At 40.8% G+C, this 16,066-nt stretch overlaps 1 protein-coding gene across 1 annotated transcript in view; it reads right to left on the minus strand.

Annotated features, from left to right (window-relative positions):
• Positions 1–15,948, minus strand: part of nphp4 (nephronophthisis 4) — a 137,825-nt gene extending 121,877 nt beyond the window's left edge. Inside the window, exons 1-3 of the mRNA XM_044037700.1 lie at positions 15,672–15,948; positions 15,365–15,553; positions 14,925–15,068 (exon numbers count right to left, since the gene is read on the minus strand). Of these exons, the coding sequence (XP_043893635.1) occupies positions 14,925–15,068; positions 15,365–15,541 (321 nt within the window). The 5' untranslated portion in view covers positions 15,542–15,553; positions 15,672–15,948. The remainder of the gene's footprint in view (positions 1–14,924; positions 15,069–15,364; positions 15,554–15,671) is intronic.
• Between the last annotated feature and the right edge of the window lie 118 nt (positions 15,949–16,066).

The following is a 16,066-nucleotide window of genomic DNA, read 5'->3' on the forward strand; positions in this document are numbered from 1 at the left end:
CACAGAGGCAGTGGAGGATGACTTTAAAAGAGAGTGGTTTGATATAAATGAGAGAGAAAGGGAACAGGCGGAGGACAGGGGAAAGCTGATCTAACAGCCAAATATGAGAGGACTGCTGCAATTACTGGAGAAACAGCCCAATTATGTTGTATCCCTCTGAGGAATGAGGGTGACAGTGATGTGATTTTTATCCAGCAGAGACAGTCATTCTCATTTTTCAAAAATCTCCATCTCAGGTCATTTCAGACTATAAACAATTTCACACATAGTGGAACTTTTCAGAGGCTACACAGAGTTGGCAGAGTAGTGGTCATTGCTGTTGCCTTGCACCAAAAACAAACGGTCAGAACAAGGGTCTTTCTGCATGTTTGCATGTTCTCCCTGTGTGTGTGGGGGGGTTTTCTCTGGGCTCTCCAATTTACTCCCACAGTCCAATTGCACACTCAAAATTGACTGTACATACATTATATGTGTGAATGTGAGAGTGGATGGTTGTTCGTCTTCATATGTGGGCCCCGTAATGGACTGGCGATTTGCCCAGGATGTAACCCCGCCTTTTGTCCTGTGTCAGCTGGGATTGGCTCCAGTGGCCCCATGACCCTCACATGGAGGACAAAGCGGTAGACAATGGAAGGATGGAACGATTTCTAAGTGACTTTCCTTTTCTTTAGGTGTATACAGGACGAGCCTGCCTGTGTATGCATTTCTGGCCCCAACAAAGACGTTGCCATAGCATTAAGAACAAAGACACAAGTCCTAAAAACGTGCCACTGAATGTCACAGTTGTCACATCTTATTGTGTTTCACGTGTGCTTTGTTGGTAGAGGGGAACAGTTTCCAACAACAATAAAAATCATATTCTCCCTCATACATATATATATATATATATATATATGTATATATATATATATATATATATATATATATATATATATATATATATATATATATATATATATATATGTTTTCGTGTTTGTATGTATGCATAGTGGCTCCAGTATCCCATAATTAAAGCTTGGGGAGCCATGCAGTGACTAATGATTAGATTCAGATGATGCGGGGTCACGTGATGTGATGATTCTATCATTATCAGTTGATAAATTAATCGCCAACTTCTTATGTTCCTGTTGTACATGTTGCCATTTGACCTGAACTGCCTGCAGTGGTCACATGGCCACAAGGTATAAAAACAGCCAAAGGATGGCCATTCTGTTTGTTTGACTTGATGGCTAAAATGCGTTGGCATGTTTTTACTGTCGATATGATTCAATAGCCATGAAATATCAAAGGCTTTTTTAACTATCATCCCTCTGAGCACCTCAGATTTCTCAAGTTGTCTCAATCAACTGTTTTAATAATTGATGAGTCATTTTGTGTGTGGGGGGGGGTTTTCAATAATTAAATCAACCTCTCTGATCGTTCAGCTTTCTAAATGTGAATATCTTGTGGTTTCTTTGCTCCATATAACAAATCAGAAATCAGGAGAAAACTAATGTAATTTGAGATCATCGTCATTTTGAGGTTGGAATCAACATTTTCTGACATTTTGTGGACCAAATGATTGCTCAATTATTATCGAGAAAATAACTGACAGATGAATCGATTGACTGTGAAAATAAGCGTTAGTTGCAGGCCGATTCATGTCTAACAATTTATAATGATAAATAAATATTACCTGCAACACTAAGGACTAAGGTGAAAATTGCAAATTTGCACATTTAAATGTGATGGCTGTTTGTTTGTTTTTTAAAGCGTGATAGTAAGAGGATGTCAACTACAGTACACATTTGTTGACTAAGAGAAGGGCAAAAACTTTCAACCACACACATTTTCTGTCATGCCTTTCTTGTCACCTGTCATGAAAACAACAATCCAAACATCATTTCAGGTTTTCAGGTGCAGGGCCACATTTTTAGCAAACAGCACAAAAGTGCTCTTCTCTCTGTACCACTGATTCTGACTCATTGAAAGAATGAGTGGATCTTGCCACAGTGGCTCCACTATCTTGCAGCTCTGGCTCCATGTCTAGTATCACAGCTGACCATCTTGCTCCATGCAGCGGTTTCACTTACACATCAACACCAAGGCACTGCTTCATTTGCTGCCCGAGTCTTTTGCTCTCATATTCTCCCTCAAATTCACAGAAAATATGTCATAGGTCATTGTCTGCATCGCAAGGTCAAAAGACAAATCCAGTTCAAGCTGAAAATAATATCCTTTGAGTTATTGATCAATAAAAAGTTTTAATTGTGGGCATTTAAATGGCACTCTTCTGTTATTGCCTGAAGCAATCATGCAAACGCTTTCTCTCTTTCAGATAAAATATATCTAACAGACACGGTCAAGGATGGAAAATGGCTCCAAATGGACTGGGTGACGAAAACGAAACTCCTAAAAAAGTGAGAATGTTGACTCTGAATTGCAGTCCTGCTTTGAATAACAACCAAGGCTGATGAGAAGAGAAAACAATGTAGTATCTGGCACTTTCCTTGAAGTTAAGTTGCCACTAACCTACTGTCAGCACCAGCACTGCATGGCTCCAGTTTTCATAACATATGCCTGTGCCTAAAAAAAAAAAAAAACTCCTAATTAGAACAACGCACCATAATCTTTTCCCTGAGTCCCCATTCCTTATTTTTAGCTTCAGTGCCTCTGGTGTTACACTGCCTTGTCCCTGATTCAAGCAAAATACAAAGATCCTGCATTCTACAACATCTTCGGCTTTGCCAACAACAGACATCTATGGTTGCTGGGTAAAGTCTTAGTTTGTCACCCAGGTTGCGCTCCCCTGACATGTTTTATAAATCCTGTCTAAAATGCCTCACAGAGACAATCTATGAACACAGACTATGAATGCATCACAATACAGGAGGAATCCAGCAAATACACAACCATGAAAGAACTCGAGTAAACAAAGTTGGTAAAGTTGGAACTGACATGTCAAAGAACAACAAAGTGCAAGACAGACAGGATAACTTTCTTTCAGTTCATCTGTCTCCCCAAGTCACAAACACACACTCCCAACACTTCTCGTCTCTCCCTACCATCACCTCAGCAGTAGCTCTTGAATTCCCTCTATCTCTCTCTCACACACACACACACACTGACTGTGTATTACGAGGTGAGCCACTCCAATGTGTAAAGTCGTTAAACAGCAGCTGCTCCGCTAGGCGTTTGGCCTCCTTGAAGCTAAAATATTGATCAGTTCACTTGGCTGCACACATATATACATACTGTATATAGCATATCCAGTGGTTGTGTTCGACTTTTAAGCTGTCCGTCAATCAAGATCAACTCTGATCTCTTCTCTTGTGTAGCCTGCCCTGAATTAAGTCAAACCTTTCTCCTGAGACTCTTCAATGCACTGTCAGCATCTGGATAGTGAGAGGCATTGAGTGTGGTGTCGAGGTCGGCGATGATGCTTAAACGCTCTGTGGGGAATCTCTTTTTTTTTGATAGCTGTATCGCCATAAACGGAGAAGGCCTGGGTGTCTACCTGTGCCAGTATATGTAATTGTACAGGATTACAGGTGGTCTGCGAGTGGTTACTGAAGGTGTTGAGTGAGAATTATTTGGTTACAGTTGATCGCCCTCAGTGTTCAATCCGTCAAAATGACGGACAGCCTTCGGATTTTTCTGTCGTGGTAGAAAAAAATTCCCAGTTAACGCGATCCCAGGCGGTATCCGAGTATGAAATGGCAGTTGAGAGAGGGACTTGAGCAGAGGTAAGTTGAAATGCTGTCTATGCTGCCGCAGCGACTCCTTTGTCTGTCAATCATGTCATTTTTTGTGTCGGCAGGTTTGAGGAGCATTGATACTTTTTACTGTAGGAAGTGTTATATACGTTGTATCACAAAATAGAGAATGTGAGACAAAATACAACAAAGACTCAATTTTGGTTTATGTTTTTCTTCTGACCATTTAGCTGAGGACTTTGAATGGGTGGTGGTGCCATAGTCTTTGGAGATATTTTGGGTCAACTATTTACAATTTGTTTACTACACGCCCATTCCTTTCTTCACAAGATCAAGAGCAAAGGTTTTTCAAACATAAATTACACACGGATTAATACATATCATACAGCAGGTCTGTCCAGTTGCGAGCAAGTCACTTGGTTGGAAGAGAGGCATTCCATGAGTGCCTACACTTGAACTGTAGCATCACTCTGCTTCACAGGTGTTCAATTATTCATTCATCTTCTGCCGCTTTATCCTCCGCATGAGGATTGTGGGTCGCTGGAGCCAATCCCAGTTAACACAGGGCGAATAGCGGGGTACACCCTGGACAGGTCCCCCAGTCCATTGTAGGAACAACACAGAGATGAACCAGGGCTCCCACACCTTGGCTGACCTCAAATTTAAGGACTTTTCAAAGACTTTCCAGGACTAATTCCCTCAAATTTAAGGACTGAATGTGCTGACACAGCTTAAGATGGGAGGGCAACTTATAAGAGCCACCTCACCCATGGCATCCACTTATATTGATTTGCAGCACGCTCTGTATCTGGACAAGTGATTGTCCTTGGCATCTTGGTCAAAGTCGGTCTTTGAAATTTTCTTTGGCGAGACAGAGATCTTGGAATTTTCATTTCCCAGACATCATGTCATTTGGTCTCCCATGCTTAACGTTACTCGCTCATTCTTCTGTGTGGAATCTCACGTCAGAGGCAGAGAAAGACAACGGACGCTGCTAGTCCACAAAGCCGCTAGTAATTATGACTCCATGTTTGTTCTGCGTAGGCCTAGTCTGCAATGCAGGGCATGAAACAGTAGGTAGCGTCGTAACAAACAAGGGAGAAATTTACCTATATATCAACTTAACTTCATTCTTGAACTTGAAATTTCAAGTAATTCAAGGACTCATGAGAACCCTACCATTCACTCTCCCATTCAATTAACCTGCATGCAAGGCTCGGGTCGGGAACCCAGGTCTTGCTGGTGGAGCCATACAACTGGTTAAATAAAAAAACATATCATAATCTGGTGTAGCCTCTACCTTTCAACTATTAAATAGCGGCTCTGATATTTATGACCGCATCACAGTCGAGTTGATACTCAGTACAACATCACTCCCTCTTGGGTGATCTTGTTTAATTATATATAATGGTGAGGTTTTACAGCAGCAGAATGGTATACGACTCATAAGCTGTATTCAGAAATTGACTCGGGGAAAAGTGCCGCAAACCTCAGTCATGACATTTTTCCAGACTTTGCAAGAACTCAGCAGGAGATTTTCTGGGTCAGATGTGATGATATTTGAATACTGACAAGAACACGTAACTGTCAATATTTCACTCCAGAGTATTTTCTTTCCAAAATAGTTTGCCACAGTGGCAGTGATGGTTAAAATGACTGGGAAAAATGTCCCGAAAAATAAGACATGAACGAGAAATCACATACACACTGCACAGTGTGAGCTTCTCAAACAAGGTAAAAAAAAAATGCATGTCTTCAAGAAATACTGAAAGAAGCTGAATGTTGAATGGAGTAGCGGCTCCCAAAGATTGACTACACTATCTACTGTATACAGCCAATTGTACAAGTGGGAACAACACAATCACTGAATAGCACATGCAGCTGCGTGTGATACACTGTGAGCCCCAAACTTGACGATCGCAGAGTTTCCTGATTCACAATAACTCTTTCACAAAAAGCCCACTTCTTGTTTTTAACTGCGCTTTACATTCAACAATTTGCAGACATAATTATAGTATTACACACTAAACATTTCCAAACCAGTTATGATGCTCAAAACTCACCCAGGCACACATTCACAGTGAGGGAAAGCAGATGGTTTTCGATAATCTCTGGCGTCGCACGTGTTATTATGCCATGGATTTATAATGCCTAATACCTGAAGGGCAATGACGACTCAAACACAGTGAAGCCAAAGCAGAGTACCGTCAGCGTCATACATTTTTAAGCCTTTCTTATCCAACAAAGAATACATGGGTGTGCGAGGAAATTAATTAATAAAGGCTTCATGAATAATCGTTCAACCTTGCATTTAGCATATATTGTTTAGTCATGTTTGTTTTTCAGTGGGAATACTGTCACATTTTTCCTTTGTTAAAAATAAATCATTTTACGTTGTAAGTAGGGATGATACTGAGGCCTTCTCTGGTACCAGCATTAGCTGATTCCTCAGAAACAAACCCACTCAAATAAAGGACACTTGAATGCCAATCAGTTATTTATTGATAGGATTTTTCCAGAATGCCAGCAACTAAATTAAACTTTAATTGTAAAATCAACTTTTCCATCCACCCTTCCATTTTCTACTGCTTTATCCTCCGCATGAGAGCTGCAAAGGCAATGTTTTCCCCTCTATGTAATTATCTGCAGGTGATTTGTCCAATAAGAGTTGTTCTACTTATATTCTGTGTGCTGCAATTACAGTGGACTGGTTAATATGTGTGGGTTATGGCTATGCACAGTAGTTTTAAAATTAAGTGTTAATTAAAAGTAAAAGTGACAAGCAGGAATACTGTATAGAAGAAGATACCATAGGTGTTGTAAGGGACTTTGGGTTCTTCTTCCTGGGGCCCTACAGTGAATCAGATTAAGGATGAATCAATACGAAATGATCAGTATTGGTCTGGCAATACTGGGCAAAATCACAAGATCAAATATTGGAAATCTAATACAATCCAAAAATCTTGATTGCTTTATTAAGTAGATACTTCAAAAATGTAAATAAAAGCAGCAAAATAATTTGAATTGAGTCACTGTATGTTCTTCTTAGAATAGAAGAATATTTGCTTCACAGTAGCTTTATGTTTTTAAAGTGATGGTAAATGCATCAGGACAAAATGTGTTGTTAACAGCGCAGAATATTAAAAGACGTCAAATTATTTAATTGGACTGACATCAGTACTGGCAAACAATCAAGACTGTGATATCAGCACTGTAGTGGATGTGGAAAAAGTGGTATCAAGCCACCCATAAACCAACCAGCTAAACTAAAGTGTGCTCCTTCCACACACGCTTGCTTATTTAGTAAACTTACCAAGAGGGACGAACACAGAGTAACACACAGATTAAGCGTGACACCTTTTACCTAAAGTTTGTGAATGGACACTCATTCTTAGACAACACTCATGTGCCATCATACGTGGGAGACTGCAAAGACACAGGGTGCGGTACAAAACAGTACAGCACAACCAATATACTAGACAGCAAAGAGGAAAGTTTCTCCTTAGCTGAGCCAGCCTGTCTGGAGTAAGTGTCTCTTTGAGAGAGCATGAAAAGAAGGGAGGAGTGGAGGCTTTAACAGGAGCTTCTTTACTGTACTGACAGCTTAAATTTGACATCCTAGTTTGTGCTTTAAGGAGGAACTGTACAGGATGTGACTGTCATTCATTTCACCGAGCCATATGGGATACACTTTGAAACCAGTGTAATCTTTAGAGAACAACTACACTAGAAACAAAAGCAGAGGAATTTCTCGACTGATGTTCCAACGTTTTCCCATCGGTGCAACAGAGCCATCTCCTGCTTTCCAGTGTTGTGAAGTCTTGTAATATGGCTCTGTGTGTGCATGTGTGTGTGGAGGTGTTACAGTTTCAGACGTGTGGTTAAAGGCAGGAGATGATACAAAGAAAAAAAGGCTGTGCGTCCATGTTCCTCCCACTTTGTTTAAAGTACCTCTGCTTACATCACACCAAACAACATTCAGAGATCTTTAGAAAAACAGAGGTTGCACTGACAAAACGTGGCCTTTTCTCCAAAGCCCCAGCTGTCGGCCTGATGATGTTGCACATATGAGAAGAAAACCGCTGGTTCCCTGTGAAGGCAGGGAGTTCAAATGGAGCGATCACAGTGAGAGACAATGCAGAAAGATGCACATTCCTCTCTGCCCCTCCGGTCTCTCCACTCCGCCACCAGCACCAACAGTAGCTCAACATTGCCCTCTACTGCCCAACGCTTTCACTACTAAATGTAGGGACACCATGTAGAAAATATCTAAACAAAATGTCAAACACTCTGACAAAACTGGCAGAATGTGTAAGTGTATGTGTAGTCTGGGTGATTTAAGACAATGAAGACTATGAAAAAAATTAAAATACAGAGACACAAAATCCTATGGCTTATTGCCACAGTATCAGACACAAATCAAAGGGAATGTAAACATTTCCCTTTGTGCATTCCAGCAAACAGACGACGCAAGTCCCACATTTTCAGTGTGAATTTGAAACTTGCGCTATTCCATACAAAAAAAAACAGCTTTCAGAAGATGTGAAGGCATCCGGAGCATTGACAAACACATCAAACTGTCATAAAGCGTGCCCTACTTTAAAAAAGACAGACTTGACAATTCATAAACAACTCGTATAGAGACGGGCACAAAAACCAAGTGACAATGTCACTGTCAATGAATCTCACATTATCCAGGGAAGAAAAATACACAGACAAAGCAAGAAAACAGACCCATTACGAGCACTTCCTCTCTGTCTTCGATCACACAGCATCTTTGCTTTTCACCACATTATTGGTGAAACTCAATGAGTGAGTGGGGGCCGAGGGGGGAGGAGGGGTCCTTACAATTTTCACTGCACTCCTGTAACTCAGGAGATGATCCCCCCTCTGACTTTATTTGGATATCAAACAGCTATTTGCCATTCATAAACACCAGCATAAATGTGAGTGCATCAGGCCAAAACCAATAAAAAAAAAAGCTGGTGCAGCTCTTACAGCACGACACAGAGAGGGCCAAGCCCACTTTATCATCCTGATAGGATATGATGTGGTTTGTATTATTACCCCGGATAGGTAATGGGATTTGGATGCTTATTGGGATACCAAGTGGTTTTGAATACAGGCTACGACTATTATGTTGGATCAAAGTAAGGCCACGCACTGTAAGAGACTGCTCGATCAAAATAATATCAAGCAGAGGAAAGGGTAGAAAACAGATGGTGACAGAAGTGGAAATCAGAATGTGCCGTAGCTGTGACTCATTGGTGCCTCTGTAAAAAAAAAAGACTTATGCAACGCTCTGCATTCAACAGTCAGCAAGAGCTCCGGGTATTCTTTCCACCAGAAAGTGTTTCTCTCGAAAACATTTTGTTCTACAGCAGACACCATACAAACAGATGAGGTGTCTTGTGACGCTGGAAGAGAGTTCAGCAGTGCTCTGACGACATCAACAAGTCGCGGGTGACTGGCCTCCACCGACCACACAGCGATCATCAGATGTTTGATGGAGAGAGAACACAGATGCCCTGCTATTACTGCTTATCTGTTCAGAAATGACGGAATAAACAATGCGGGATGAGATGGCTTTTCAAGGGATAAGACTAAAGTAGGGTGCATTTTGTAGTTCATGATCCATTCACAACAAACTCCTCTGGTAAGCATTGTACTGAGACTGTGTCTGTTAGCTGGTGGATCAAGGCTAAGGTCATGTAAAAGCAGAAATCCCTCCTGAGGTGTTGAGTCTTGAGTAAAGCGATGCCATTGGAGGTTTGCCTTTCTCTTCGTTTCCATTTGATCCTGGAATCTGGTTTTGATCGTCACAGAGGGGGGTAAGATAACAGAGAGCCTGAATGAAAGATGACTGCCAAACGACATGAAGTAAGGCACGCCGAGGAAAAAAAACATTCTGTCCATTTTTTCTATCATTGTTCTTTCAAAGAAAAAAAAAAAGAATAGCTGTTTCGACGCCACGTCAAAATCCAAGGCAAGTGTGACATGATAATGCATACGTTTACTGGTTGAGCAAACTATTTGATTGCAACATTAGTTTACTTCTTACACTTATTTCCTCTTCCCTGACGACCATGAAAGCCTTAGTTGTTTTACACAGTACAGTATCATTCATCACTGAGAGGCTTTATTGGGCTGTGTATCAGACTTCAGCTTTGTTTGATCCCCAACTGCATTCTCCATAACGGTATTAAAGTCCAGTGTGGAATTTTGGTCAGGCTCATCATTTTGTTCCACTAATTCACTGACCAGTCCTGAACTCAATTAGACAGCTTTTTTAATTTCGGCTAACTGAATAAGCGTTCTGGTTTTAAATAGTTAAAAGTTCCTGCCACAGTATGCTAACCAAGGATAAATGTAACAGAATGAAATAAATGAAGATTTAGATGAAAAGTAAAAACGAATTGCATGAGAAAATAATATTTACCTTTCGGCACTGGGTGGAGTAGGGGTGTAAAACATTGTGAAAACATGATTCTTTGAAGTGCTGTATCAATATTGATATATTTTAGTCTTGTATTTAAGCCTCTAACCACTAACTAGTAGCAGATTTTCAGCCATTAGACTCCCCTCCTGCACTCCTCCCACCAGACTAAGAAAACTGTAGTGGTCATGCATATATCATTGCTATATCAACAACCTGAGTTTTACTTAAAATAGTCTATTTTGGCGCTGGAGGCAAATCAAAATACATCATCTTGCTTGTAGTATACCAGCACATCCCACTACATGGTATCATAACCCCTGTATCCACATGTGTGTTGTATAGCCAGATTCTTGCTGATACACAGTATCAATTTAAATTGGCCCAAAAACATAAGACTATGTATATAGAAATCTTTGGGATGCATAACAAACTCCCATTGTGAAGCGATTTGACTATAGTGAACAGATGTGACCTGTAACCAGGCATCTACTGGATAATACAAGCTGTCAATCACACTTGTGTCCACTCGTATGTGCTGTGCCTCTCCATCTATTTTCCTCTCAATGGGAACATCCATCCATCCATTTTCGACCGCTTTATCCTCCACATGAGGGTCCAAATGGGAACATCATTTACAAAACTGACATTTCACTCTATTGAAGAAGACCTGAAACTAGCAATTGAGACCATTAACGCCTCAGGAAAACGTTTACTGACATTATAAATCAAGTGAGAAGTGGGCTTATTTTCCCATAGTTATTTTTTTCAACCAGTAGAGTCGCCCCCAGTGGCTATCGGCTACTTAAGCCCTAATTCCTTGGCTTTACTTTTCAAACAGGAGGATTAAGTCTATTTGTTACCAGTTAAAAAGGCTTTATTCAAACATGGCTACTCACAGGGAAGTATAAAACCAACCTGATTTGACCTTGTTGTTTTTTTTCTCTCATGTGTTGAGCCCTGTCCTTTTACAAGCACCTGTGTCCATCTTGATTCTGATGAAGATAAAGTCAGTCCTTGAGCGCACAACTACCTTTTTCCCCCACATTAAAATAATTGCAGTTCTTGTGTTGCACTGTTGTTTTTACCATAGTGAAAACAGTTTATTTATAAAACAGTAGTGCTGTGCCACAGGTTTGCACAGTTCGATCTCATCTCCACTCATCGGACAAGAAACAAGCCCAGACAGACATTCAGGACCAGAGGGTCCCGAGCTAAACACGAGAAATCCTTTCAAGATAAATGGACACCATGAAGATACGCTGATCGGTGCCATATTTCAATATCAGTGTTGTACATTCTGTCTTCCGTTGCTGCAACATTGTCTTTTGAATTTCCAGAACCAATAGAGCATTTCATCATCAAAGCACATCTTTCAAAGACGACACCACATATTTTGACATCAAAAAGCCCGTTTCTTTGTTCCCTTTCTGTAATGATGATTGCAGAGGAGGACAGACTAAAAGAACAATGGCTGGGAAAACTAAAGCAAATGGGAAAAAATGAGTTTCGTGAAACAGACCCCACTTTTAAAGGACACTGCAGGGCAATGTCGTCCACAGTCTCCCCCATGACAATGGATGTTAAATTCAAAGTGAAGCAACCAGTAAATCATCACTACGGATTGTATAGATGAGCTCAACCAAAAAAAAAAAAAAAGGTGTTAAAGTTGCAGCGTGTAATCCAATATTTTCTCTGAAACATGAGTGAGGTGAGTAAGCTACCAAAACCAATGTTGAAAGAGAACAGTTGGAATATGAACCAAGAGCTCTGCAGGCTCACCTGAAGTGTGGGGTAAATCTGGGGGGGGAATAACACTAGTGGTGTTTAAGTTACAGAAGTTACACACTGGTCCGAAAACATGCAGAGGGTCATTGAGCACCAGCATCCCCCTGACCCTCATGTGAAGGATAAAGCAGTAGACAATGAATAAACGAAAAAGTTAAGTACTGACACTTTAAATTAAACACCTGAGTAAACACATGTATTTACGCTTACAGTTCACTTGACAGGCTTCAAACTTGCCAGGTGACCTACTAAGAGCACCAGTGTGTGCGGTGTCGACTTTGGCCGAGAAATACAAGACGTATCAGCAGAAATGCAACAGACATGTCACTGAACGAGCCGATTTCACCTCGGACGCCGCACTCACCGCCGTTTGATCTATATGTGCAGATTCTGCTGCAACCATGGCAGTAACACACTCACTTGAACGCTCTTCAAAGAACACACTGGGGTGTGCAGTGTCAACCTTGCAAAGGAACAGGAACAGATGCGGATGGTGTTGAATAAGAGTATCCAACGAATGTTGGTCTCTGCAATAGAACAGGCTTAATACAAATGACATGAAGCTAAAAGTGAGGAGATGATCACTGCTGCAACCTTCTTCAAAGACATATACTGCATGTGCAGCTGCAAGTGACAACTATTTTCTTAAGCACTCATTTGTTGATTCTTTTTTCCAACGGCTTGATGAATAGGTTAAGCTATAGAGTGTCAGGCTAATTATGTACAAAGGTGATAAGGTTAGGCTAAATGTGATGCCTTGAGAATTGTTTAGTTTATCTGACGTTCAAAATCAATCTGAAAAAAAATAAAAAATGATCATTTCATAAGATAAGTCAAACTTATCAATCGCTATCCTGTCAATTCAAGTAATTCTGCAACCGTAGGAACTACATATTAAAAACAAGTAACAAAGTACAAAACAAGTACAAATGAACAACCAACTTTAAAGCCAAAAAAGGTTAAATACAGTTAAAATGCCAATATCCGGATATCCTCCACTTAGGATATTGGGCGCAAATGAACAAATAATAAGACTTGGGTTCGGATGCCCGGCTGCCTACCTCAGGGAGCGCTGCAGGGTAACTTCATCCCTAGTTGAATGTGATGTTTAAAGAGACTGATGTTAAGTCAAATTGTCTACTTTGAATACATCAGGCTTCTTGCAGATATTTTTGTATCTGTTGTTAACAAGCTGCGACTGGTTCTTAGCAGGGTTGCTGAACCTGTTGATTGTTATACTTAAACCTGTAATGACTGTGACAACTGGGCTGAACTGTGTTATTGTTCACTTGAGTGGATGAGGAGAGAATTGAGTTACAGCTGTGAACGCATTCAAGGAGGCAGAATTGATCTAAACTCAGCATAGCTCTGTTTAGGTCCTGTGTCGCAACATTCCCACACTGCACACATGAAGTGGTTTGTTTAACACCAAGACAGAAGGAGGCAACCGCAACTCTGTGCTAATGAATCGAGACAGTAGGAACAAGGTTGGAGTATAACTGAAAACGAAGAAGTGAATCCTACTGTTCAAAAACATGTCTTGCCCCTGCACTGCCGGTGTATACGCACAAACACTCCCTCAGTCATGTCTGATAGTATTCCTTGACAGAGCCCGTTTACAGATAAAGAAAAAACAAACCAGAGAACCAAACCAATCAACAACAAACACCAAATGTTACACACTGCAGCTTTAAATTGTATGTGAAGGTTGGATGAAATCAATCAAAGCTTTTCAATCCTACTGTATCTATTCACCACAGTCTTTGCGCTGTGGGACCGCCAGTGGATCGCGGTAACGGCCATAAAACAACTGGAACACACAAACAGGATGCTGTCATTGTATTCCGGCTCCAGAAATGCAAAGCCAAGTGCAACTGCTCCAGGACAATGAAGCTAGAAACAGCACTAGACCAGCACATTTAAAAATGAACAAACTTTTGGCTGCAAGATCATTCATCTCTGTTTGTCACTTTTCTAACACCAACCTGTAGCTACTATGCTATAGGATGGTGAAGTTACACAGGAATACTAGCATTGCTCCATCAAACATCAACTTGGGCAGAAGTCTAATTAAGGAAGGGAACCCCGTGGAGGTGCACAAGACCATGAGTCTATTACTTGTCATGGACCTTTGCTGCATGTCACTCCCCTCTTCTGGCATAGTCTTTTTCATTTTGTTCCATTTTTTTCCCACTGCCAGAGTTTCTTCTGTAAGATTTACACAATGACAGCTTTCCTCGTAATATACCGTAACGTATTATATCATTATGGGCACTGATTTGCAACGCTGCAAAGCCTGAGCACAGAGCACAGGACTGCTTTATAGCTGTCTGGTTGTTCTTTCCATTAAGGGCTTCTTCTATTTCAATCCTCCAGTAAATGTAGTGTACTGCCTTATACGTTGATACAGCAGTGTGAAATAACATTTATCATAATAAAGGATATTTACTCATGTTACTTTGCTTTTTGGCTTTTTTGTCTATGATGACAGATCACTAACTAACACATATGCACTCAGTGCAGATGAAGGTGACAAGGTGAGTGTGACATTTAAAATTCTAAATGTCAAAATGATTTAATAGTAGAAATTTCAGGGAAGATAAGAGCAGTTAATACCCGTTTCTTAGACTACACAACTTCATAATATAAGGTTATTCAATTTGCAGTGTGAGGAAATGGACTGGAACACTTAGGATGAGGGACTTGTAAGATACGAGTGAACGTAATTACTTGCAATCAGTGCTTATTTGGCTGTGAGTGGTGGAGCTTTTGAGCTGATTTTAATTCAATAACGACGATGTTAAATTAATGTTGTTTACGCTTGAATGGGCACAGAGTATATTAGATTATTACCAATCCACTGCTTATGAAATCAACATCAGGAGTTTTATATGACATCTACACATTTTGACATGAGTCTACACATTTGACCCAGTGATTTTCAGCAGTGTGTGTCATGTAGAACAGCCAACAGTGGAATGTCTGTCATAATGAAGCTACTGTACCTCATTGAGGGATATCTTGTTGTTTTTCATCCTCTGAGGTCGGCTCTTCCATGTTTTCCCAAAGAAGTGCTGACGATTTTGATCGAACAGTGTCACATGCAGCTGGTAGTTCAAGTCCTCTTCCACCTCTGGTATCTCCAGTGACTATGAGGAGAAGATATGAAGAACGTAAGTAATGTCACTGGTTAATACTAGTCCTGAAATATTACATTCCACTAACCTCCCAACACATCTCTGAGGTAACATCAGTTCATTTGGAGACCGTTGTCATAAAGTGTGAGAGATGTATGCATGTTTGGATGAAGTGTGGTGGATTATTTCATAGCCGAATTGAGGAGAAGAGTGTACAGACTCATATCATCATCTTAAAACCTAATGAAGTCAATGTTAATACCAACGCCATCTACATTTCTACCACGCGTGACTCTGTGAGCGCTCACCTGCGGCAGGTGAGCTGCGGTGAGTCGTCTGAGGCTGAGCTGGAAGCCGTGGGACTGGGCGAGGTGGCTGTCCACGGCCAGGCGGACTGTCTGGCTGGGCGGAGGAAGAACCCGGTTCTTCTCAAACACTTCCCTCCAGTCGTCCGCCATCATGGACATATCTTCACTTTTCACCATGTTCTTGGGTTACTTGGGGGAGGACAAATCAGAAAGAAAACACAGTTGAGAATGCTGAGTTCTCTCATCGTGTGTGTGAGTCCGTCTTTTTCTTTTCATTCACTTATGAGTTCTCGTCCTGAGTACTAACCTTTCAGTTTCTGTAGAAGACAATAAACGGACAAAAACGTAAGAAGTGTTTATAACGGCTGGCAAATGTAGAAGATAACGACGACAAACAGCGGAAACTGGTGAAACAATAATATAATGAATGAAGAACACAAGACCACCGTGTGTGGAAATGTAGACTTAGCATCTCAAACTACTCAAACATGTAGCACAAAAGCGACTTTGACAGAGAATGTTATCTTTATACCACCAGCTTAGATTTTCATGTTTCATACTCGCGGTCGCCATATTGAAATCGGACTCTACTATTCTGTACAAAGGGGTTTTTCCCACTACACCCGAACTTTTATTGAGGGTAGTTAAGAGAAAATAAAGCAACACACATGGCAACAGTCAATCTATGACAAAAAATATGAT

Source organism: Solea senegalensis, linkage group LG11 (genome assembly GCF_019176455.1).
Source record: "Solea senegalensis isolate Sse05_10M linkage group LG11, IFAPA_SoseM_1, whole genome shotgun sequence".
Lineage (NCBI taxonomy): Eukaryota > Metazoa > Chordata > Actinopteri > Pleuronectiformes > Soleidae > Solea > Solea senegalensis.